Source organism: Lycorma delicatula, chromosome 1 (assembly GCF_047948215.1).
Source record: "Lycorma delicatula isolate Av1 chromosome 1, ASM4794821v1, whole genome shotgun sequence".
Classification (NCBI taxonomy): domain Eukaryota; kingdom Metazoa; phylum Arthropoda; class Insecta; order Hemiptera; family Fulgoridae; genus Lycorma; species Lycorma delicatula.
In genome coordinates this window covers 323,462,860-323,486,842 of record NC_134455.1, presented here as the reverse complement: position 1 = coordinate 323,486,842, position 23,983 = coordinate 323,462,860, and the positions used below count along the sequence as shown (strand labels likewise).

Sequence of the window (23,983 nt, the reverse complement as noted above, 5' to 3'; positions counted from 1 at the left end):
CTGCTTCGTCCATCTTTAGTAATTCTACTTCCCAAATAACAAAATTCTTCTACCTCCATAATCTTTTCTCCTCCTATTTTCACATTCAGTGGTCCATCTTTGTTATTTCTAATACATTTCATTATTTTTGTTTTGTTCTGGTTTATTTTCATGCGATAGTTCTTACGTAGGACTTCATCTATGCCATTCATTGTTTCTTCTAAATCCTTTTTACTCTCGGCGGCTAGAATTACTATATCATCAGCAAATCGTAGCATCTTTATCTTTTCACCTTGTACTGTTACTCCAAATCTAAATTGTTCTTTAACATTATTAACTGCTAGTTCCATGTAAAGATTAAAAAGTAACGGGGATAGGGAACATCCTTACCAGACTCCCTTTCTTATTACGGCTTCTTTCTTATGTTTTCAATTATTACTGTTGCTGTTTGGTTCCTGTACATGTTAGCAATTGTTCTTCTATCTTTGTATTTGAACCCTAATTTTTTTTAAATGCTGAACATTTTATTCCAGTCTACGTTATCGAATGCCTTTTCTAGGTCTATAAACGCCATTTGTAAATAGATGAAATTATTTTACAACCATTTCGAGCATTGACTTTTGGCTCTGCATTAGTCTGATAAAAAGCTTTACCAACTCTGTTAACTCGGGAGTTTTAATCACTGAATTCAATGTTGTTTTTTTCCTTTGCCTGCAAAAGCAGATGTTATGTCACAGCCAGTAAAACACTGTAAAACACCAACACTAGAACGATAATCTTCATGCTTAAAACTATTTGACGAATACATTGAGTCACTTACATTGGGCTGCACCTGGCTTGAGAAAGTAAATTGTTGCATTAGTCAAATTTAATTGATTTAATTGAACCAAAAGATCAAATATCTTGGCTAACAACAATGATAGTTTTTTTAATATTCGGCGACTCCTGTTACTGCATTTATAACCTTATTTTTTTCGACAATTTCTATTGCTTTATTAATGATTAATGAATCTGCATCTTCTTCTGCTTGTTTAATTGTATATCATTCAAATTTAAATTCTTTTGACAACTCTTTTATTGATTCATTCTTATTTTTATCATTTGACAAAAATTTTTCTTGTAAAGATGTTATTTTTGTGTGCGGCTCAATATTAAAAAAAAAAAACTTGAAGAAATTTTTCACCTTAAGCGTTCAGCTGTTTTTGTTGAAGACACAGTTGAGTTTTTATCAGCCTCATTGTCTGGATAACCATAAAATATTATACAGCTATTGTCTGCGTAATCATTGCATATAAAAGACAAATATTTTCTGGTGATCACTTCAGTCATATCATTTTTTTGCCAAACAACTTTGTGTAAAAGAAATCCACCATCAGTAACATGTACTACATTTTCAGTAGTTGGTAAAGCTTCAATGCTAGTGAATTGATGAAACAGTTGCAATTTAATGTTTTTTCTGAAGTCATTTTCTGTAAAAAGTGAGAGGAATGGATCTGCACGCCCACTCGCCTCTCTTGTTTAGATCCTACGTACACAAAATTATTTGACTTAGATGTTTCTAGCAATACTGTACAAAAATAAAGATTCAGGTCAAACAATGAAACAGTTTCTTTTGTATTTTTCCATACAATTGAATGGTGTAATCAGTTTTTGAATGTTTTAACAAATTTAAACAAATTATCAACTATTACTGAAAAATTCATTGTTGCAAGAGTCATTCTTTTGTTTTTTATTTGCATTTTTAAGTATGTTTTTGAATTGTGATTATAGATTTTTTTATTTTACCAAAATGTTTATGTCGAAACAAAAAAATGAACACCAGCAGAGCTCTCTATGCGATGATTTTTCTAAGTAGAATTTAAAAAAGAAAGTAATTCACACTGGAAAAAATGAATATCTTGGAAACATCTTGATTTTTTTTATCTAAAAAATATTATGGTTATTTAAGACTCAGAAAGGTATATTTTCACCAGGTTTCATCAAAATTAAATTATTTTTGTAGAAATGAAAAAAAAAAGATTTTTCACATTTCTCCTGAAAATTTTAGGTTACGTTAAAAAGTGACCTCTACAAAAGTTGTAGACTTTTGCATGATCTACAACTTTTTTGTTGGATATTTTTTTTTTTATATCAACTTTTGCCAAAAATAACAATAATACTATTTTTCACCCCTTTTCAACCTCCCAAATCAACCCTCCACCATCCCCACTCACGTATTTATTTTTTTTACATTTATATAAGCCCCTTTACCATTTCCACTTATAAAAGTACTGGTAACAATTTTTTTTCTCTAAGTGAATTTGGTTGGACTACAAGATTTTTGTGTGTTTAATTTAAGCAATATGAACAGCTTTCTTCTGCCATTGGAAAACACATAAATATGTATATTAGCTGTACGTAATCTGTACGTAATCAAAAAGTTGATAATGGAAGCATAATAAAGCCCTTTCTCATAAGCTAAACTATTGCATTGAATTATGCATAAACAGTTTGTTTGTCTGGTTTATGAAGGTGGACACTATGTTTGTATGATATTATTTATAATGCAGATATAGTATTAAATTTAAGCTTAACTTTTGACTCATCCTAACTAAATACTGGAAAAAGTAAAGACTCAAATACAACCCTGTTATTTAACAATTTACTGAAAACATTAAATTTATGTTAATTAACATATTACTATAGGCTTAGGACACTTAAATAAAAAATAATCTGAGATTTCAATTACAATCAAGAAAACTTGAATTATCCCGAAAACAAATAGTTATTAGGAAACAATGAAATACCTATTTTAAATTTCATAACTAATTCATGAAGATTTCTAAACTCTTCAGTAGCAAATTTTTTAATTTAAAATGGTATAAACATTATTAATAACCATATATTTGATGTATTATGGAAAGAAAAAAGTGTTTAAGTTCACATTTTACAAAATTAGCTTTTTAAACAATATTGATAGATATAAAAATAAGACTACAGCTGGGGAATTTTAGAGATAAAATGATGCTGATACACAGCATTAGTAATTGAATCCAGCTACAGTAAGCAATTTACACTGTTTAGATTGGCTGCATCTAAAGAATTAAAAATTGTTTTAATCCAACACTTTTTACTTTCAAGATAGCCTCTGTAATTTTCACTTATATCATTAAAAAGAGATCAAATTTTAAACAGTTAATCTCACTTAAGTTCAGTAAATACTACCTGTGTTTTTTATGACTACTATTATGGATGAAGAGTGATGTTTTATTATTTTCATTTAGATAGTTCAGTTTTTATGTTATTTAACAATTTTTTTTCTTTTTTCACCCTTAATTTTTTCTTAATACACACTTGGTTTTATTTTTCACATCTTATCACTAATAATTTTTTTAAAACAAGAATTTTCTAAAAGAAATTGATTATGATTTAGAAAATATTTAGATACACATTAAGAAGAAGAAGAATTAAGAGTAATAGAGAAAATATGGCAGTCTTTTTTAAAGTGAAAATGAATCTGAAATTGCACATGAAAACTTATCACAACAACTGACAATGCAGAAAATAAAACCCTGTGAATATAATACTCAAAAATAATAAGAGTATATCAATAAGGCACATTTTTTTCAGGCATATGTTCCATTATATCAAAATATATTAAATTATAATATGTTTTGAGTTATTAGAAATTTGACTAGTTTGATGCAGTTCCCAATTATTTTCTGCCCTGCACTAATTTTGAAATGTAAACATAACTACTACATCCTACATTCTCAGTTGTATGTTTTATATATACAAAAACTGCTTACAAGTTCTCGAATCGACTAATTGCTTTCTGTGAAATATGGATCTATGATTGTAAACCTTAACTGATGTCACTAAGCAATGCTTGGTCACAAACCCAAGAAATGTCAATTTTACATAACAATGCACGCCCACATATTGCAAATTCTGTCATTGATTTGTCAGCGATTATGCTTGGGAAACGCTTCGCCATCCACCACACAGCCCTGATTTGAGGCCACCAGAGTTTGATCTCTTTCCAAAGCTAAAGAACCACTCCGAGGAATTCATTTTAGCAGTTTGAAAGAATATCAGCTGATGTGACCCAGAAAATTCAACTCTTCAACAAAGATTGTCTCCTGACAGGAATCCAAAAGCTGCCAGACTGTTGGCAAGCAAGCATTACACATTGGAAGAGGGGATTATATTGAAGGACTATAAACTTGATTTGGTGTACAAATAAATTTTCTTTGAAATCTCATAAACTGTGAATTATTTTTGGTATAACTTCCAAAGAAACTAATTCAAGATCAGTTTGAAGTTTATTTATTTAGTAGGAACGGCCTTAATCTATTTCATATACATAAATAAGTTGTTGCTGGAATAATAATGTAAAAATATGTCTATAGCAAGCCCTATAATTTTGATATATAACATGTTTAAATTTTATGATGATAAAAATATGTAAAAATTGATTTTAAAAAGAATTAAGAAAAGGAAATTACTAACCACACTACAACTGCAGTTATGAAAGCAATTTAAAAACATCAAGGAGGGTCTTGAACTTAATCAGTGTCCAAAGGTCCTTTTATATATGTCATACTCGCTTTACGTGAATGTTTAAGGGGGTTGAATTCAATCCATTATTATGGGTTATTATGTCAAAAATAATATATTTTTTTAAAGAAAAACCAATCATCTGATTATACAATTTTTTGGGCCATTAATTAATTTATAAGCATGATAGTTGTATAATTTTCTATTTTTTTTATAGTTTATAATTTTACTTATAGAATTGAGAGAAATTGCAAAATATAAGAAAGGGAAAATAATGGAACTTCCAGTCATAAAGCATGTTATTATTCTATTCATGTTGCTATTTTACTCCATTCTGCACCTGTTACAATACTTAAAACTGGTTTTTATGTTAACAATAATAATGGAAATTGCAATAATAATACAGGATAAAAATAGTTTTGAAATAAAAATAAATAACAAAGCCACTAAGACGAATAATTTCATATTATTTTTAAGGATTACTCTTGACTATGTTTAAACTGGAAGGTACATATCAATAATGTATGTAAATAATTTCAGTCAAGACTTTTAATTCTTCAACTGTAAGTGGTTTATCCTCAATGTAAATCCTGCTATAAATCTATTACAGTTAAGTTTTTACATTTATCTTGCAGCATAGATTATTTTCAGCTAATGTACATATTTATGTGTTCCCAATGGCAGAAGATAAAAAATTAAAAGATCAAAATTTGAGGGTAGTGATTTGTAAGCTTCAAATAACTTTGTCATAAACCTTTGGTATATATTCGTTTAATCATTTAGCTTATGAAGGATGGCAACATCTTCCAGCTCTCATGAATCATTACCGGGTCAAAAGTAACTTAAATTTGTTACATGGATGGAGAAATCACTTGAAGTTAAGTTTGGTGGATATTGTCTTTTTTTAATTTTCTCAGTGAATATGTGACATAGTTGCACATTACTCTGGAACAACACAACGTCCTTTGTTAGCCAACGCTGTGGCCAGTTTTGGATAGCATTGTGTAGATCTCAGAGTCTTTTTGAATAGGCTTGTATACCATTGTTTCTTGTGATATGAAGTCAATCAACAGAGCACCAGACTAATCTATAAAAATTATGGCCACTGGCTTGCACACATATTTTGTTTTTTACTAACTGTGGGGATGTTTCATCTCTAAGCTGCTGTAGTTGAATTTATAACTCATCACCCTACATAGCACAACAAAAGTTGCAACATGAACTCCACATTTGGTACCTAATGCCCGCAAGTTATACCCTAATGCCCTTTTATCAAGTTATACCCTATGTCAGGAAGAAGATTTTATTAAGAATTTTTCTGCTAAAACAATTCATAGTTAGCAACAAATTTGGTTGTTATTCATTGAAATTTTACTATTTTGTAAATTACTCTAGGGAGGTTTGATTAATGGTAGATTACTGGTTAGGTAAACTATTGATTATTTATTACTTTCAAGTTATTCTTCTCACTCGGTTCTGTGTTCTTAATAAGCTGTAGAAACTAACTTACATAAACAGAGGATGGGTTAGTGTAGGTATCCCAAAATCTGCAGTCTTACAGTTTTGGAACATCTCATACTCCAGAAGTAAGTATGTACTTGAATTGTTAAGGTAATTTATATTTTTAAGATTATTGATTATACCAAATGCAGTTACAAAACTGATCACCTACTAATATTTTGCCTGTGTTGTCGTGAAAAGAGATTTAAGATCTATGTTTGGTTCTTTTATTAAGGCTTGGATTGGATACTTCATCCATATTCTTAAAAACCTTTATTTTAATTTTTTAAGGATTTATTTATTTACTTCCATAAAGATCCATTTTTTACCTGTGTATCTAATACCATGCTAATTCCACGGGATTATTCAAGCCCAGTAACACAAGCCTGCAAAATTTGGATTTTGGAATGTTTTTTTAACTTTTGATAATTGATTACTGTGTATTCTTTAGCGTTGAATCCAAAAATTACCTTCATTTTTTCCCATCATGTCAGAATTTTTTACAAATTGCAAATTTCAAAATTTGTAAAAAGTTAAAAAATTGCAAAATTGTGATACTATAAAATAGACATAAAACTTTTTTTTATAATAAATAATCAGTTCTTTAATATATTTATATTCTTATAGCTAAACGGTTGAGTGGTCTTAAAAGGAGGCCAGGGGTTTTTGGGTTGAAGATGATGAGACGGTGGGAGAGTTGGCTCTCCATTGCCCAGTGAATACGTAGAGTTGACAACTTGGCCAACAGGTTTTGACAAGACTTAAGATTTAACATGTTTATTGGCAGCTATCTGCGCCACTCATACACCGTGCAACTATTATCAATAATGTTTCAACCATCAGCGTGCGTAAATTGAGTATTTTCCATCCTCCTTGATGAAATGCATTTTGTTGGTGGAAAATATATTTTTAGGCCATAAAGCAAATTTTCTGTTTTCAAAATGGCTTCAAGAGGCTGTAAAAATTCTACAGATTCTTTTTGTTACATTTGTGATGATTAATGGTAGAAAGGCAAAAAAGAAATATAAGTTTCATTTGACAAGAGTACCTCACATATTTTGGAATGAAAGTAGGAGATCAAGACAAAACTTGAGCACCCCACTACATTTGCTACACATATGTTGAAGGACTTCAATGATGGTCAAAGGGTGAACAAAAAGTATTCAGATTTGGAGTTCCAAGGGTGGGGCGAGAGCCACAAAATCACACCAATGATTATTACTTTTGTTCAACTGGTGTTCACATTTTCAATTTGAAGAATAAAGAAAGAATTGTCTATCCAAATATGCTATCCACTTTATGCGTGGTTCCTCATGGTCCAGACATACCAGTGCCAATCCCACCAGAAAATTTACCTGAAATAGATGGTTTCACAAGTGATTTAAATGAAGGTAACATCGAGGAGTACAAACCCAGAAATATCTGTGCACCAGAGCTTTATTCACAGTCTGAACTAAATGATTTGGTTTGAAACTTACATCTGACCAAAGAAAATTCAGAATTGCTTGATTTGAGGCTTAAAGAGAAGAACCTTCTAGCAGCTGGCACCTTATTTTCCTGGTTCAGGTACACAGAAAAGGTATTTCTTCCATATTTTTCAGAAGAAGGAGAATTAGTCATCTGCACTGATGTATGTGAATTTTTGACTTGACTTAACATTTCGTACAAAAGTACTGATTGGAGAATTTACATAGATTTCTCCAAAAGTAGCCTCAAAGTTGTCCTTCTTCACAATGAGAATACGTATCCATCAATACCCGTCGGACATTCTGTCCATTTAAAAGAGGGTTATGATAATTTGGAATTCTTTCTTGATAAAATTAAATATGACAATCGTATGTGGATTACGTGCAGTGATCTCAAAATAATATCGATGCTCCTAGGACATCAAGGAGAATACACAAAGTTTGCTTGTCTGTTGTGTGAATGGGATGGCAGAGACAGAAAAAATCATTGGATAAGAAAAGATTGGCCAAAAAGATCTTCATTAGAACTTGGAACCAAAAATGTGCTGTGAAAAGATCCTAATAAAGTTCTCCTTCCACCTCTGTATATCAAGTTAGGCTTGATGAAGCAATTTGTCAAAGCCTACCAGAAGAAGGTAAATGTTTTAAATAAATCTGTAACAAATTTCCAGTCTTATCAACTGCCAAACTAAAAGGGTGTCTTTACTGGTCCTAACATTAGAAAACTTCTCAACAATGGTAATTTTGAGAAACAAATGGAAGTTGCAAAAAAACAAACCTGAGAAGTCTTTAAAGATTTAGTAACCAAGTTTCTGGGCAATAAGATGGATTCAAACTTAAAATCAATCATTGAGAACATGCTGCAGAAGTTCAAAAATTTAGGCTGTTCCATGAGCTTGAAGGTTCATTTCCTACATTCACATGTGGACTATTTTCCTAAACAACGGGGTGCCATTACTGCAGAAATGGGTGAGATATTTCATCAGGACATGAAAGAAATGGAAAGGAGGTATCAAGGAAAATGGACTACTGCAATGATGGCAGACTATTGATAGATGTTACACCAAGATGAACCATATTGAGAAAATAGAAGGAAAAGCACAAAGCAAAGTATAAGCCGTCCAAACAAACTTTGACTCATGGAATAAATTGTAAGTATTTTATATACTTCGTCATTAAGGGTTATGAAGAGGGGAAGTGGTTTTCAAAGGCACGACGTACCTCATAAAAATTAATTTAATAAATAAAAATATATTAATTTGAAAATGCACTACAATAGAAATTAGGCTTATTTTGTGGCAATTTAATTAGAAATTAAGGGGTCAGTGAATTCCCCCTGCTCCCTCTTCAGACCACTCAACTGTTTAGCTATAAGAATGCATAGTATAACCCAAAAAGTGGATATATTATATCAAATTTTTACAATTTTTCAACTTCCAAGGATGCTTACAAATTTTGAAATCTGCGCTTTGCAAAAAAATCCTGACATGATGTTAAAAAAGGTTATTTTTGGATTCAACGCTAATAAATACAAATGAATTATCAAAAACTAAACAACACACAACCTTGTATAATCAGTCATAGTTTGAGAACACAAAGTTGCAGTTGTTGAAACTAATGAGACAACAGATGTAGTTTGGACAAATTTTATTCTGATTCTAAATTTACTTGTTCCTTTTCAAAATAGTCACCCTTAAGTGCAACACATTGCTTCCAGCGCTAGGTCCACTTTTCAAACACAACATGTCAACAAAAACATGTTCAGGTAATTTATGAGTACTGTAATTTCATAGTATGTACTTATTGTAAAGGTTATGCACACCACAAAAGATCATTAGCTACAATTGGCATGGCATAAACTGTTATAATAGACGACAGCATTCTAGCTGGGTTTATATTCTAGGGTGTAATAATTTTTTTCCTCCTTTTTACAGTATTCCATCAATTTGGATCTATATGCAGTTCACTTTTGAGTATGGCTTGGTCAATGGCATCATATCAACGGTCTATTAGGTTTGCACAAGAGGAAAAAAGAAATCTGACTTGGCCTGGCACAATTTTGCAGTTTCTTTGGCACTTTATGGTTACTGGTATGTTTTGAATTTTTAAAGCAATATTTGTATATAAATGATCTGTGTGTGTATGTGTGTGTGTATATATATGTATATAAAACACGTAAGTCGTTTTGATCAATACTGGTTGATCTCAGAACCTCGAACATTTTTTCATGCCTCACACAAACAAAGACTTTTTTATAGTCGATGAAACAGGTATACACATCAACATTCATGTCTCTGCACCTCTCCACTATTACATTAAAGGATAAGAGTGCTTCATGCGTGCCATCACCATTTCAGAAGCCAAACTGACACTGATCCATGTGAAATTCACATCTCCTGTACATCTGGGTATGCATAATTTGCAAAACATCAAATTAATCAGACAATAGTCATTACATTGGGATTAGCTGCTCTTCTTTGGCAGTGGTATGAAAATTGATCTCAACCAGTCAAAAGGTATCTTTCCAGATGCATAAACAACATTGAAAAATGATGGTAGGAGATTGAGGCCAGTCGATTCCTGTTCAGCTTTTACTTTAATAACTTCAACATAAACTCTATCTGAACCAGTGGCTTTACCATTTTTCTGAAGTTTAATAGCATATACTACTTCATACTTCACTCTTTGTGTTTTCAGGATTGGCCTCATTAATTCTTTCATCAGGCAGTGGAGGAACACCTCAGTCATCCTTGCAAAGAAGTTCAATGTATTCCTTCCATCTTTTAAGTTTTACTTCAATTCCCAGGATACTCTCATTGTTCTCATTTCTCAAAATTTGACCACATCATCTCCTTTGCAGACCATTCAGCTCATTTATTTTTTTATATAAGTTAAAGTGATTGTGTTTCTCCACTTTAATAATTTATTTGTAAATTAGAAAGTCAAGAGGACAGAAAAGTGCCTCTCAATTGTTGAATTTTTTTGTATAACATTGCACTTTTTGTACATATATTTACTTCATTCCAGTGACTATAGGTTGACCATTTACAGCTACCGACTTGGTTTTATATGATAAGAAATGATTTTTGTAACATGAAAAATACTTTGCATAACCAGGATTTATCCCCTTGTATATTATTTACATGTACAATAAATATACAATATTTTATTTTTTTTTTTTTGCTATAAGGAAAGGCTGTCCATTATTTCAGTTTCATTTTCCATACATTCTTTTAAGAAAAAATCGACATTGATTCAGAAATGCTTAGTTATTAGTTACTTGCCTGTGTGCTTTTCATATTTTTACAATAAAATCTCAAGACACAAATGTTAGTAAACATCTTAAAGCAGAATTATAATAGATAGCTGAGATTTTGGAAAATAAAAATATATTAATTGTGCGAATGATAACATGAATTAAGTAATGAAAGAACCAACTACTAAAACTGTTGGTTTAATAGGAAAAGGTTGGTTTAATAGGAAATAGGTTAGAAGAGCAATGTAAGAAAAACAGAACTGCCAAAGAGCGTGGAAGATAGTAGATTGACTTATATAACAACCAGTAAGTCCATAAAAAAAGGAATTGAACAGAGTTGTGAAAGGTTTATTGAGAAGGTTATAAAAAGACTTATACTGTAGACAGAATTTTGCCTAAAAGAATGATGAATCGGTGTCAGAGAGAGAATATGAAGTTGAACTTTGTGTCAAAAAATGACTGGATAAGCTGTTACACAGAATTGTGGTCACTTGAATAAAATGAATGACAAAATTATAAACTTCTCCTTGTGTGTTTTAAGAAAATAACCTTTCACAATTTGTCGTTGAAACTCCATTAAAAACTAAAACAACCTATGTTTGTCCTCGATGCATGGGCAATATCAAAATTGGTCTTGGATAAACAAGGAAACCAAATCGAGGGTAATAAGATTACTGAACTATACTTCTTTATTAAACAAGAGATTGTTAATTATTGCTGAACGTTTGATCAGAGTATCAGATAGGTTTCAAGAAAGGCCATCCTTGAATAAACACTTTGTTAACAATAAAAAAAAAATAATACTGAAGAACCAAAAATTTAATGTTGAAACTTAGTTAGCTTTCATTGATTGGGGAAAAGACAGTTGATAAGATTTCGAATAAACTTTGAAAGATAATGTTAAAAAAATGTGTCTCCCAAGACATGTAATAGTTAGCATTGCTGGCTCATTCCATAACAGCCTTTGTATTAGATTCAAGGGAAATCAACTACAAAGGAATTAAGAATAAGAAGTCATTTTTTCTTACATTTCCAAGACTATTTAATGTCTTTTTGATGAGTTTCTATTGTTTAGAAGCAAACAGTGGACTTAGCATCCAACTAAGTCAAAATATCTGTTACCTATATGCATTTAGCAGGTGACACATTTTTAATGTTTGACTATTATAGTTGAAAATTTATAATTTGCATTAGCAGATGTTTTGGAATGAATATTTCCTTGCAGAAAACAAGCTTTGTCTTTTTGAGGGGTAAATTAAAAATCATGGCTGTGTGATTAAAAATCAGTTTGGAAGAAAACATACTATGAGCAGGTCAAGAAGAGGAAGGCGACTTTTGGTCAGGTGATTTTAGAGTAATTAACTCAGCTTCAAATAATGGGCAGGCAGGAGTAGGTTTCGTGATGAACAAGAAGATAGGGAAGAGAGTAGAGTATTTCAAAACGCATAGCGATAGAATCATTTTAATAAGGATAAAATCAAAACCTAAACCGACAACGATTGTTAACGTCTATATGCCTACAAGCGCCCATGATGATGATGAGGTAGAGTGTATATACGAAGAGATTGATGAAGCAATTAAACACGTATAAGGAGATGAAAATTTAATAATAGTTGGAGATTGGAATGCAAGCATTGGAAAAGGCAAGGAAGGAAATATAGTGGGTGAATACGGACTGGGCAAAAGGAATGAAAGAGGGGACCGACTTATAGAGTTTTGCACGAAGTATAATTTAGTAATTGCCAACACCCAATTTAAAAATCATAATAGAAGAATATACACTTGAAAAAAGCCAGGCGATACTGCAAGGTATCAGATAGATTATATCATGGTTAAGCAAAGATTTAGAAATCAACTCGTTGACTGCAAAACTTACCCTGTAGCAGACATTGATAGCGACCATAATTTGGTGATAATGAAATGTAGACTGGGGTTTAAAAACCTGAAGAAAAGGTGTCAGATGAATCGGTGGAATTTAGAGAAGCTTGAGGAAGAGGAGGTAAAGAAGATCTTTGAGGAGGACATCGCAAGAGGTCTGGGTAAAAAAGATAAGGTAGAAAATGTAGAAGAAGAATGGGAGAATGTTAAAAAGGAAATTCTTAAATCAGCAGAAGCAAACTTAGGCGGAATAAAGAGAACTGGTAGAAAACCTTGGGTTTCAGACGATATATTGCAGCTGATGGATGAACGTAGAAAATATAAGAATGCTAGTGATGAAGAAAGTAATAGGAACTATCGGCAATTAAGAAATGCTATAAACAGGAAGTGCAAACTGGCGAAAGAAGAGTGGATTAAAGAAAAGTGTTCAGAAGTGGAAAGAGAAATGAACATTGGTAAAATAGACGGAGCATACAGGAAAGTAAAGGAAAATTTTGTGGTACATAAATTAAAATCTAATAATGTGTTAAACAAAGATGGTACACCAACATATAATACGAAAGGTAAAGTCGATAGATGGGTGGAATATATTGAAGAGTTATACGGAGGAAATGAATTAGAAAATGGTGTTATAGAGGAAGAAGAGGAAGTTGAGGAGGATGAAATGGGAGAAACAATACTGAGATCTGAATTTAAGAGAGCATTAAAAGATTTAAATGGCAGAAAGGCTTCTGGAATAGACGGAATACCTGTAGAATTACTGCACAGTGCAGGTGAGGAAGCGATTGATAGATTATACAAACTGGTGTGTAATATTTATGAAAAAGGGGAATTTCCGTCAGACTTCAAAAAAAGTGTTATAGTCATGATACCAAAAAAAACAGGGGCAGATAAATGTGAAGAATACAGAACAATTAGTTTAACTAGTCATGCATAAAAAATCTTAACTAGAATTCTATACAGAAGAATTGAGAGGAGAGTAGAAGAAGTGTTAGGAGAAGACCAATTTGGTTTCAGGAAAAGTATAGGGACAAGGGAAGCAATTTTAGGCCTCAGATTAATAGTAGAAGGAAGATTAAAGATAAACAAACCAACATACTTGGCGTTTATAGACCTAGAAAAGGCATTCGATAACGTAGACTGGAATAAAATGTTCAGCATTTTAAAAAAATTAGGGTTCAAATACAGAGATAGAAGAACAATTGCTAACATGTACAGGAACCAAACTGCAACATTAATAATTGAAAAGCATAAGAAATTAGCAGTAAAAAAATGGAATCGGACAAGGATATTCCCTATCACCATTACTTTTTAATCTTTACATAGAACTAGCAGTTAATGTTGTTAAAGAACAGTTTGGATCCAGAGTAACAGTGCAAGGTGAAAAGATAAAGATGCAACGATTTGCTGATGATATAGTAATTCTAGCTGAGAGTAAAAAAAAATTACAAGAAACAGTGAAGGGCATGGATGAAGTCCTACGCAAGAACTACCACAAGAACAATACAAAAGTAATGAAATGTAGTAGAAATAAAGTAGATGGACCATGGAATATAAAAATAGGATGAGAAAAGACTATGGAGGTAGAAGAATTTTGTTATTTGGGAAGTAGAATTACTAAAGATGGACGAAACAGGAGTGATATAAAATGCCAAATAGCACAGGAGAAACAAGCTTTTAGTCACAAATATAATTTGCTTACATCAATAATTAATTTAAACATCAGGAAAACATTTTTGAAAGTGTATGTTTCAAACGTGGCTTTACATTGAAGTGAAACTTGGACTATTGGAGTACCTGAGAAGAAAAGATTAGAAGCTTTTGAAATGTGGTGCTATAAGAGAATGTTAAAAATCATGTGGCTGGGTAAAGTGACAAACGAAAAGGTGTTGCGGCAAATTGATAAAGAAAGAGCATTTGGAAAAATACACCTAAAAGAAGAGACAGACTTATAGGCCACATACTAAGGCATCCTGGAATAGTCGCTTTAATATTGGAAGGACAGGTAGAAGGGAAAAATTGTGTAGGCAGGCCACGTTTGGAATATGTAAAACAAATTGTTAGGGATGTAGGATGTAGAGGGTATACTGAAATGAAACGACTAGCACTAGATAGGGAATCTTGGAGAGCTGCATCAAACCAGTCAAATGACTGAAGACAAAAAAAAAAGAGCAGGTCAGTAAAGTTAAATTTCTTAGATATGAATTATCTTTTGTTCAGACTCCAATAAGCAAGAACTGGAAAATTAATGCAATTTAAGACTCATTTTCTGATGAAAAGTAACTAAAAAAGAAACCTGGTTGAAATTCTGTCAGTTAGAAGCTATTCTAGATTTGATTTATAAAACTAAAACTTGGATATCAAGGTTTTTATGGTCAGTGAAGAGCTGCAATAAAATAGATAGGATTCATAACAAAGAGAATTAGAAAAAGATGATGTAAAACCACCAAAAATATCATTTACATCTAAGTAAATTAATATTCTTTATATCTATTATGCATACACCCAAACCATCTGCCATATAATTCCTTGGAATACAACTTAAACTAAGGGTCAATATGAGCTGGAAGAACTACGCTAGAGATATTTCATGAAACAGGCTGTATTTAGCCTAATGCTAATATGATGGAGAAAGAAAAAAATAAATAAATATGGTAGTTTTAAGTTTTCAGATTGTTTGCTACAAGTCTAAATTTATACAAATGACTACTTTTAATACATTAATAACTCCATAACTTTGAGTTTGATAAAATTATTTTGTAAATTGTATGTTAAATTAATATAAACATTAATATAATTAGTATTTATTAGATAAATTTTTATATACAAAATGATACCTAATTTGTTCAAGTATGATTTTAGAATGCTGAATTAAGATGCTGGGTTCAAATTTTGATGAAAGATGGCAAGACAGTTTTCATAGATTTTAAAATTTCCATTCTATATTCCAGCATATAAGATTTGAAAATACCTGATAAATTCATCACCAACACAATTAAAATTTCAGTCTGAAGAAATATTGTCAGAAAATCTTGTTAGATGTTCTACATTGAAGAAAAAATATTGTTTACATACAATTATTGTTTTCAGCATATTATTATTTATTAGCTAAATCCTAGGAATTTCAGCTTCACCAAATGATAATTTATATACTCAAATTTCACTACAGACTGTTATTTTTTGTGAAAATTGCAATTTATTTTTAAATTAATTACACTGATAGAAAGAAACATTTTTTTTAATGTTTCTCTAAGTGTGATACCATTTCTTGAATTGCTTTTTTACATACATAGATTACCTTATGATTTGTAAATAGAATTTTTCTATCACCCTTAGTTTTAAATAAATTATACTTCAAACAAATTAAGGGAAATATAGTTAAAAATCTATAAAATTTATAATTTTGCATCGCCATACCTGTGTTAGAATTTCGCTGATGCTTTTCTTTTATAAATAGCCTGAAGCTCATCCCAAATTAATGCCCAACACTAATTGGCTAACATGTTAGCATTCCATTTCCCTTTATAACAGCTTTTCATCACCAAAATGTCTTGGTGGAAACGTTCACCGTGTTCATCACTTACGTCTCTAAAGTTGTCTGGGAAAAAATCCAGATGTGAGTGGAGGAAATGTATTTTCAAAGATACATTACATCCCATAGCTCTGTATGAAGTAAGAGGTTGATTAACAATATTGTGGTAATTGTTGGATTTTTGTTTGCTGAGAAAATTTTTGCAAACATCTTTAAATGAAGCCCAAACTACACTTTCTACATTATTTAACATGAGTTAAATACATCATCTTGACCAACTCTCTTATTTGAGGACCAACAAATATTCCTTCTTTAATTTTCACTTCACTTACATTTAGAAATTTCTATCTGATGTACAATAATCCAGGACTATCCTTTTTCATTGCTTTTACAATATTTTTCATTAGTCCTAGCATGATATGGAGAGGGGGTAAAAATATTTTTTTGGGTTCAAGTAAGGGTTCATGAATAATATTTTTCCCATTTGGAGTTAAGTTGTCTCGTTTCTTCCACTCTTTGGTAACATAATGTTTATCCCTAGCTCGGCTGTCCCATTCGCAAAGAAAACGTATGTACTTAGTATAGCCTAACTGCATGCCTAACAAAATAGCTATAACTTTCAAAACACCACATATGTTCCAGCTATGATTATTATATTATAATTTATTTTTTCAAGAACGTCTTTCATTACATTGTATGTCTCTTTCAAATTAATACCATAAGCGATTGGTATCGAAGGATATTTGTTACCATTGTGTAGTAGAACCACTTTTAAACTATACTTGGATGAATCTTTGAAAAGGCACCAGTCCTCAGGTTTATAAACTTGTCTTAAATATAACATAAGCTCATCAGTATTTGTGCAATAAACCAAATTATTTTCATCAATAAAATACTGAGAAAGTTCTTTTTGTCAGCTTCGAATGCCTGAAATTTTTGTATCTCTTTTAAGTAAATTCCAACCTTGCAGTCTTGATCCTAACAGTTCAGCTTGATTTTTTGATAAATTTAAATCCTTAACCAAGTCAATTAATTCACATTGAGATAAAAGATGTGGCTTATTGGAAGATAATTCAAAGTCATAATCATTGTTGTTTTCTTCAGTGCTGCCTGATTCTTCATCTTTACTTTCGAAACATACATTCATAGGTGGTTCAGGAACTGAAATTATTTCACTGTGAGGTACAGACCTGACTGCAGATTGCAATGAAGGATATTTTACAGTATGTTTATATTTTGTAGAAATTCCAGACACACTTGTTAAACAAAAGTAACAATCGATTATATGATCCTTTGGTTCATTCCAAACCATAGGTACGAGGGTTATTTTTTTTCAAGGTCCGATCGGTCACGAAATTAAAACCACAGTGAAAATAAAAAAATTTTTTATTTGTAACAAGTACTTAAACAGTTACGCTATTTCTCTATATAATCGCCACTCCGATTTAGACATTTGTAGTAGCATGGTACCAACTTTCCAATACCCACTTCATAGAACGGAGCCGCCTGTGTTTTCAGCCATGTTTCTACGCTTGTCTGCACTCGATGTCTGTGCCAAAATGTTGTCCTCCTAGCCAGCGTTTCATCCTCCGCTTATTCTTATTCAAATAAGAGTAAGCGGAGAGGAATGTTGTCATCAGGCATTGTCTTTCTCCATGACAATCCTCGGCCGCACACTGCAGCTGAAACAGAGAAGCTCCTGCAGTGTTTTCGTTGGGAAGTGTTTGATCACCCACCGTACAGCACGGGCTTGGCTCCATCCGATTTTCACCTCTTTGCTCACATGAAACGTTGGCTAGGAACGTAGGCTATGAAGGCTCCTATGTAGCCCACATTAAAGCGCAACCAAGTCATCTGACCTTTGATGCAGTGTTCTCCAAGCAACATCTTAATTGATATCAGGAACAGCTCTACCCCACTAGGCATCAGAGCTCACCGTCTTTTCTTTTTTTTAAATATACAATTACCTCCAATACCTCAAGTTACGTGTGGTTACCCTCCTTGGTGGCCTTCTCTTGTAAGTTATTGCTTTAGTCTTTGTTGATATCAAAAAAAGTACTCAAATCTGGTTATCTTAAAAAAAAAGTTCTATAATATTTTAACAATATTCTGACATGTACTTGTCTGCTCAGATTCTGTGGGTACCTTGCAGGCGATTAGTGACCTGAACTCCAGACACCCAGTTGTCCATGAGGTACAGTCTATTATTTCTGAAATGACTCAACACAAGTGTGAGCTTTCGTTGGATTCCCAGCCACACTGGAATTTCAGGCAATGAGCGCACTGATTGTGCAGCAAAAGAGGCTTATTTGCAGCCTCCTTTCATTAATCTTGTGGTTTCTGAAGCTCTTCTTAGTTTTCTGAAGAGGGTGTTCATGACGAGTGGCAACTGAATGGCATGCTACCATCAATAATAAACATCATCCAGTTAGAACAGTGTGTCACCATGGGGCTCCTCATTCAAGGGTAACCGGCAAGAGGAAGTTATTATTTGCCGTTTGCAAATAGGACACACTAGACTTATTCATGGATATCTCATCTCTCAAACCGATGCTCCTGTTTGTGTTCACTGCGACTGCCAACTGAGTGTACACCACAGGACTGTGTCTGTTTTTTGGCATTTCATCAGGAATTTAAATTTGGGACTAACCAAAATATTTTTGGGAACAGTATGACTATGTTATACAATGTCTTACTATTTCTTAAGGTCGTGCATTTGTATTCAAATATTTGATTATTATAATGTGTTTCGTCCATTTTTGCATTTGGCATATGGCAGATGGCAGTTTAGGTGTTTTAAGTTAGATTTTTATTATTCTTTTTATTGTGGTTTTATTTTGCTTTTAGCATGTAGAATAGGCATTAATTTAATTTTTAACTTAGTTTTTAGTTGCTTACAATAGTATAATATGTCTGAGCGCTGATAATGACACTTCGTTGTGGGCCCAGGAAAAAAAATACAACTTAATACACTAATATGAAAAGCAAATCTAAAACAAGCTGTGTACAGTACTTTATTGATGACCTTGTAAAATATCATCAGCCATGCACCAAGTGTCTGTTCTACTTATTAACCTTACATTGAGGAATGGTAGTTAAGGAAGTACACTAATCACAACATCAAAAAAATTGCTATACAATTCATAGTAGTACTTTTGCAGCAGCTAATTAATAAAATTAATTTCTGCACCTCTTATGTATACTCATAAAATTGTGATATTATATTTTTTTGCTAATTTGACTTTTGTTAAAAACTTCTCCTGGCTGCAAGAGACTGTTATATAAAACATAGTACTATCAACTTAAAAATTATGTTACATAGGAAAATCAAATTTCTTTATCTGTAAAATAAAGTTTTATATCAAGAATTCTACTTTGTTGTAACAATTGTTATTGTTCTACCCATGATATATGTCAATTCTTTTTTAAGAACAAAAATCACAAAATAATTATTTGCCAAGTACAGTAAATGTTGAGTACTTGACTGGTATAAGAATACTAAGGATTATTCAAGAATAGTTTACATAAAGTAAAACTCTAGGACTAAATACATGTTTAGATTTTTAATCATTAATTATATTTGTAATATATTATGAAAAAAGAATAGTATATATTATTGGATATGGATATCTGTAACAGTATTACCATTTTTTCATACGTTTGTTATTGATTTCAGTTTCTCGTATTCTTTCGATCAGTGCTGTTGCTTCTGCATTTCCTATTTACACTGGAGTGGCATGTGCAGTTCATTGGTTGGCGATGACTCTCTGGCTGAGTATTTGGGAACGAACACAATTCTGCATGGTAACAGATCAAGCTACCCTTGGGGAGCGTCTAACAGAAGTTACTTTTTGTGCCATTCTTGGTCTAGTCTATATTTTCACTTACCTTACACCTAGTGATGGGAGTACTCGGAATCGTTACCTCGTATATTACCCTGTTTGTTTTGTTGAAAATGCAGCGGCTATTTTAATTTGGAGTGTTACTGCTGATGACCATTTGAAAAGATCATGGTATTTTGTACCGTTTATAATTAGCGGTATTGTTCCATTTCTGATCGGTATAGTATTTATGATAGTGTATTACAAGTACTTCCATCCTGAAACCAGCCGTAAAATCGGTGTTTCAAACAATTATGTTGCAAAAGATCCAGTTATTGAATCGGCAACACAGACAGATGGATGCAAAAGTGAGGACCAGTTAAATGACATTGGTACAGTTCTTTGATGTAGTATGCTTTCTGTAGATATAGATGAAGTCGATGATGACATACCCATATCGTATGTGTAATAGAAATACAAAAATTAAGGTATTTGTGAGTGCGATTGTATATTTTTTGTGAATTTGTTGCAAAAATTAATGTCCTTTTGTCATTAAATTACCATTCCAACATTTCATGTTTATTATTAAATAAACATGAAATAACATAACAGTAAATGTTATTTAATGTTATGAAATAACAGAACATTAAATAATTTATTTTTTTAATGTCCATTGGCCTTTTTGTTATTTGTCATGTTGTTCTTCATTGATTTTCAGTTTTACCTGTTAAGGAATTTAAATGTAAAAGTTTTAATTATCATTATGAGAATAATCTTTGTAAATATGGTAGAAATGTATATTTAATCAGAGCTTACAATTTTTAATTTCAGAAAATTAAATTGTCGTTCCCCTTTAAGTATTGTAATGGATGGTAAAGAATTCAATTCGCATTATTAATAAGTCGGTGAAGAACAATCAATATATTTTTTTTTATTTATCATGTATAATACATGGCATGTAAGTCAGATTTATTCCTAAAATAAGTAATTTATTGAAATGGTTGTTTACTGCTTAAAATAGCAGAAACGTAAGTATTTGTATTTTTTTGAGGTTATATTGCTTATAGTTTACAAAAGCTAAATTGGAATTGTTTGAGTTAAATTTTTCTGTTTAGTTAACAGTTTTCATTCTTCTTACAGAAACACTAATTACATACTCTTTTAAAGTTTTTTCTTGATATTTGCACATTAACCACATAAGACTGGCATTCCCTTTTCTATTAATTAAAATTTTTTTTTAACCTTTTTTTGAATTTTGATACTTGTCATCTGCTTCTTATGTTTTTAATTTTATACAATAGATATACTCTTCAACCTCCTCTCATATTTCCAGTTCGTGACTATCATAATAATCTTCTCAACTTCAATTAGTATCAAATAATATTTGTTTTACTACCTCTTTAATTTTTAATCCAGTCAGTTCTACATATCAATTTGTTGTTTTTGCTTTTTTGTAGCATTACTGCTTTGGCCATTGACTTTTGTTTGCCTATAGCAGATGATTTTATTTTTAGTAAGATCTGTGTTACAATAAAATTTCACATGCTGCAATAAAAAACATCTTAATGGTTTTTTTTTTCATTGTAAATATCTAAGCCTTTCAGACTAGTCATGTACCCAATATTTGCAGTTCATGTTGCTTTTCTTTGTAAATTTTTACTGCGAATATTTATCTTTTAATTAGTTGAGTAAGGAAACATAAATAGTTTATTTCAGTTTTAATAATTACTTGTTAACAAATATGTTCACATCTTTCTTTTTGTTTTACACTCAGGCTGAGTTTGTTGTATGATTTAAAGAAGATAAAGCTTTGACAGTGAAAAAACCTTTCACACTCAAACTGAAGTGAAAACTGGATCACAGGAATCTTTCTGGTACAACATGTATTACATATATTCAAACTAAAAATAGTTATTTTAAGAATTTTTCTGTTTTAATGATTGTTCTTCTAACTGAAGATAACACTTAATTTCCTGGATGAAAGTAACATATTTTTATCTGGTTTAATGAAAAGAATAAATGTGTATTACTATTGTAACCATTGAATAATCGGGTGATTTGATGTTAAACATTTTTAATAAGGTGAAGATTTCTTGCAGCAATAAAATGTGAATGAACAAAAAATGAATGATATTTCCTTTTTTAATAATTCTTATTTGCATTATGATTATGTAAAATACAAACTTTCTGTTTTATTGTTAAAATTTTTATGATAGTATTTTCATAAATTTTTGTAATTATATTTTTAATTTTATTTACTTACTTTTTTTGTAATAGGTATATCAGTAGTAATATAACATGTTTAATTTTAATCTTAGTCAGCTATTATTATTTATAAATACATGTTAATATTTAAATGAATAATCTTAATAGAAGCATGCTGGTTATTAATTTTGTTAGGATTAAGTAATTTAATTAAGAAAATAAATATATATATGTATATGTTACTGCCCATTTGTGTAGGAGCAGTGCCTCTCTCAGGCTGTGAAATTGAAAGTTGAATTGTTTAGAATTATTAGTTTAATAACTATGAACAAATAAAATATTAATATCAAATATTATTACTGTTATATTCTAATATATTTATTTATTTATAAATAAAAACTGGGATGTTGATTTTTTTTGTATTTATTTGTTTATTTATAAATAAATATCATAAAAGTTATGTCTCAGGTTTGATATTAAAATTTGAGATATTTACTGTTAACAGATTATTATTATTATCATCATTATTATTATATAAAAAGATTTTTGACAAATGGCATTACATTTGTGCACGTATGAGTATATATAAAGTATTGTAGCCTAAATCGATACTAATACACTTTCATGAATTTTTATTAGATATAAAACAAATTCACTTTACCCACCTTCCTATCTATACCTTGTTTGCTGCATGAGCTTTTGATTCACAAGATGAAATTTGCGTTTAAGAAAATCAGAGATAAAAACGAAAAATAAAGAGAAGAAAAAGTAGTAAAAATTTGAAAACATTTTTATTAAAGTACACTTATATGTGTAAATAATTATTCTGTTTAAAATTCTCTCAAAAGTTTTAGCCATACTAACAAGATGGTGTAAAAATAAATCAGTAAGGTAAAATGGAAAAATTTTGAATAACCTTTTCTTAAAGACCTCATATGAGATAAGTAATATATCAGTATCACTTATCAATAAAATATTTTAATATTGAATAGTTAAATATTGATGTAATGCTGAAAATTTTGATTTTTTTAGTATTCTACGTTTAATTTCATATTATTTGTAACAACCATAAAAAAAGGAAGCTTGTCTTAGATGAATTCCGTCTTACAAATCACATGATGGGAAAAAAATTGAGTATCATATTATATTAAACTTATTGTTGTGAGTTAAAATATAACCTATGAGAATAGCAAACTATCCATAAATTACGTGCTTTTTCAACTATTTTGCTGTTAGTGCAACTTCAACATTCCATAACTTCCTTAACAGTTTATATAAGAATATTAACGTTTTAAATACATTAAGAACACATTTTTATTTGCTCATGTATTTTTTTAATTATTCTGATGGGTGGTTTTAATACTAGGACTATAAAAAATACTGTTTTGGCTCTTAATAAAGATATCAGATTTTTTGTGCTGAACTATGTGTTTTAACAGCATTGTTATGGGAGATACATAATTTCAGTTTCAATGTGGACAGAAGAATCTCATTAAAACCTTCTGCTGTAGGCTTCAGTGATCAGTTAGAAAAGACTTTCATAATCTCACAGAGTCACAGCAATACAACTTAAAAGTCTGACTGTATTATATACCAGTGACACAAAAAAACAGGAACTTTTGAAAAATGTAACAAAAAAATTTATTGACAGAAACCTAACCATTACAAATAAAAAATATAAAAATATCAAATTATCAAAATACCTAATATCAGTTTTTGAAAATTACATCAGGTAGATGGTATCCTCCTCTACATATGCACTTGGGCAGTCTGCCATTGAGATTCCCCATTAATCGCTACAACATCT

At 30.9% G+C, this 23,983-nt stretch overlaps 1 protein-coding gene across 2 annotated transcripts in view; it reads left to right on the top strand.

The window, feature by feature from the left end:
* LOC142334200 (XK-related protein 6-like) overlaps positions 1-22,589 on the top strand; it is a 35,998-nt gene extending 13,409 nt beyond the window's left edge. The window contains exons 4-6 of one of the 2 annotated variants that reach the window (XM_075382025.1): positions 9,419-9,574; positions 19,827-19,954; positions 21,746-22,589. In XM_075382025.1, coding sequence (XP_075238140.1) covers positions 9,419-9,574; positions 19,827-19,954; positions 21,746-21,763 — 302 coding nt within the window. In that variant the 3' untranslated portion in view covers positions 21,764-22,589. Of the gene's footprint in view, positions 1-9,418; positions 9,575-19,826 lie in introns of both variants that reach the window. The other variant, XM_075382024.1, reaches the window with a different exon arrangement.
* The last annotated feature ends 1,394 nt before the right edge of the window (positions 22,590-23,983 follow it).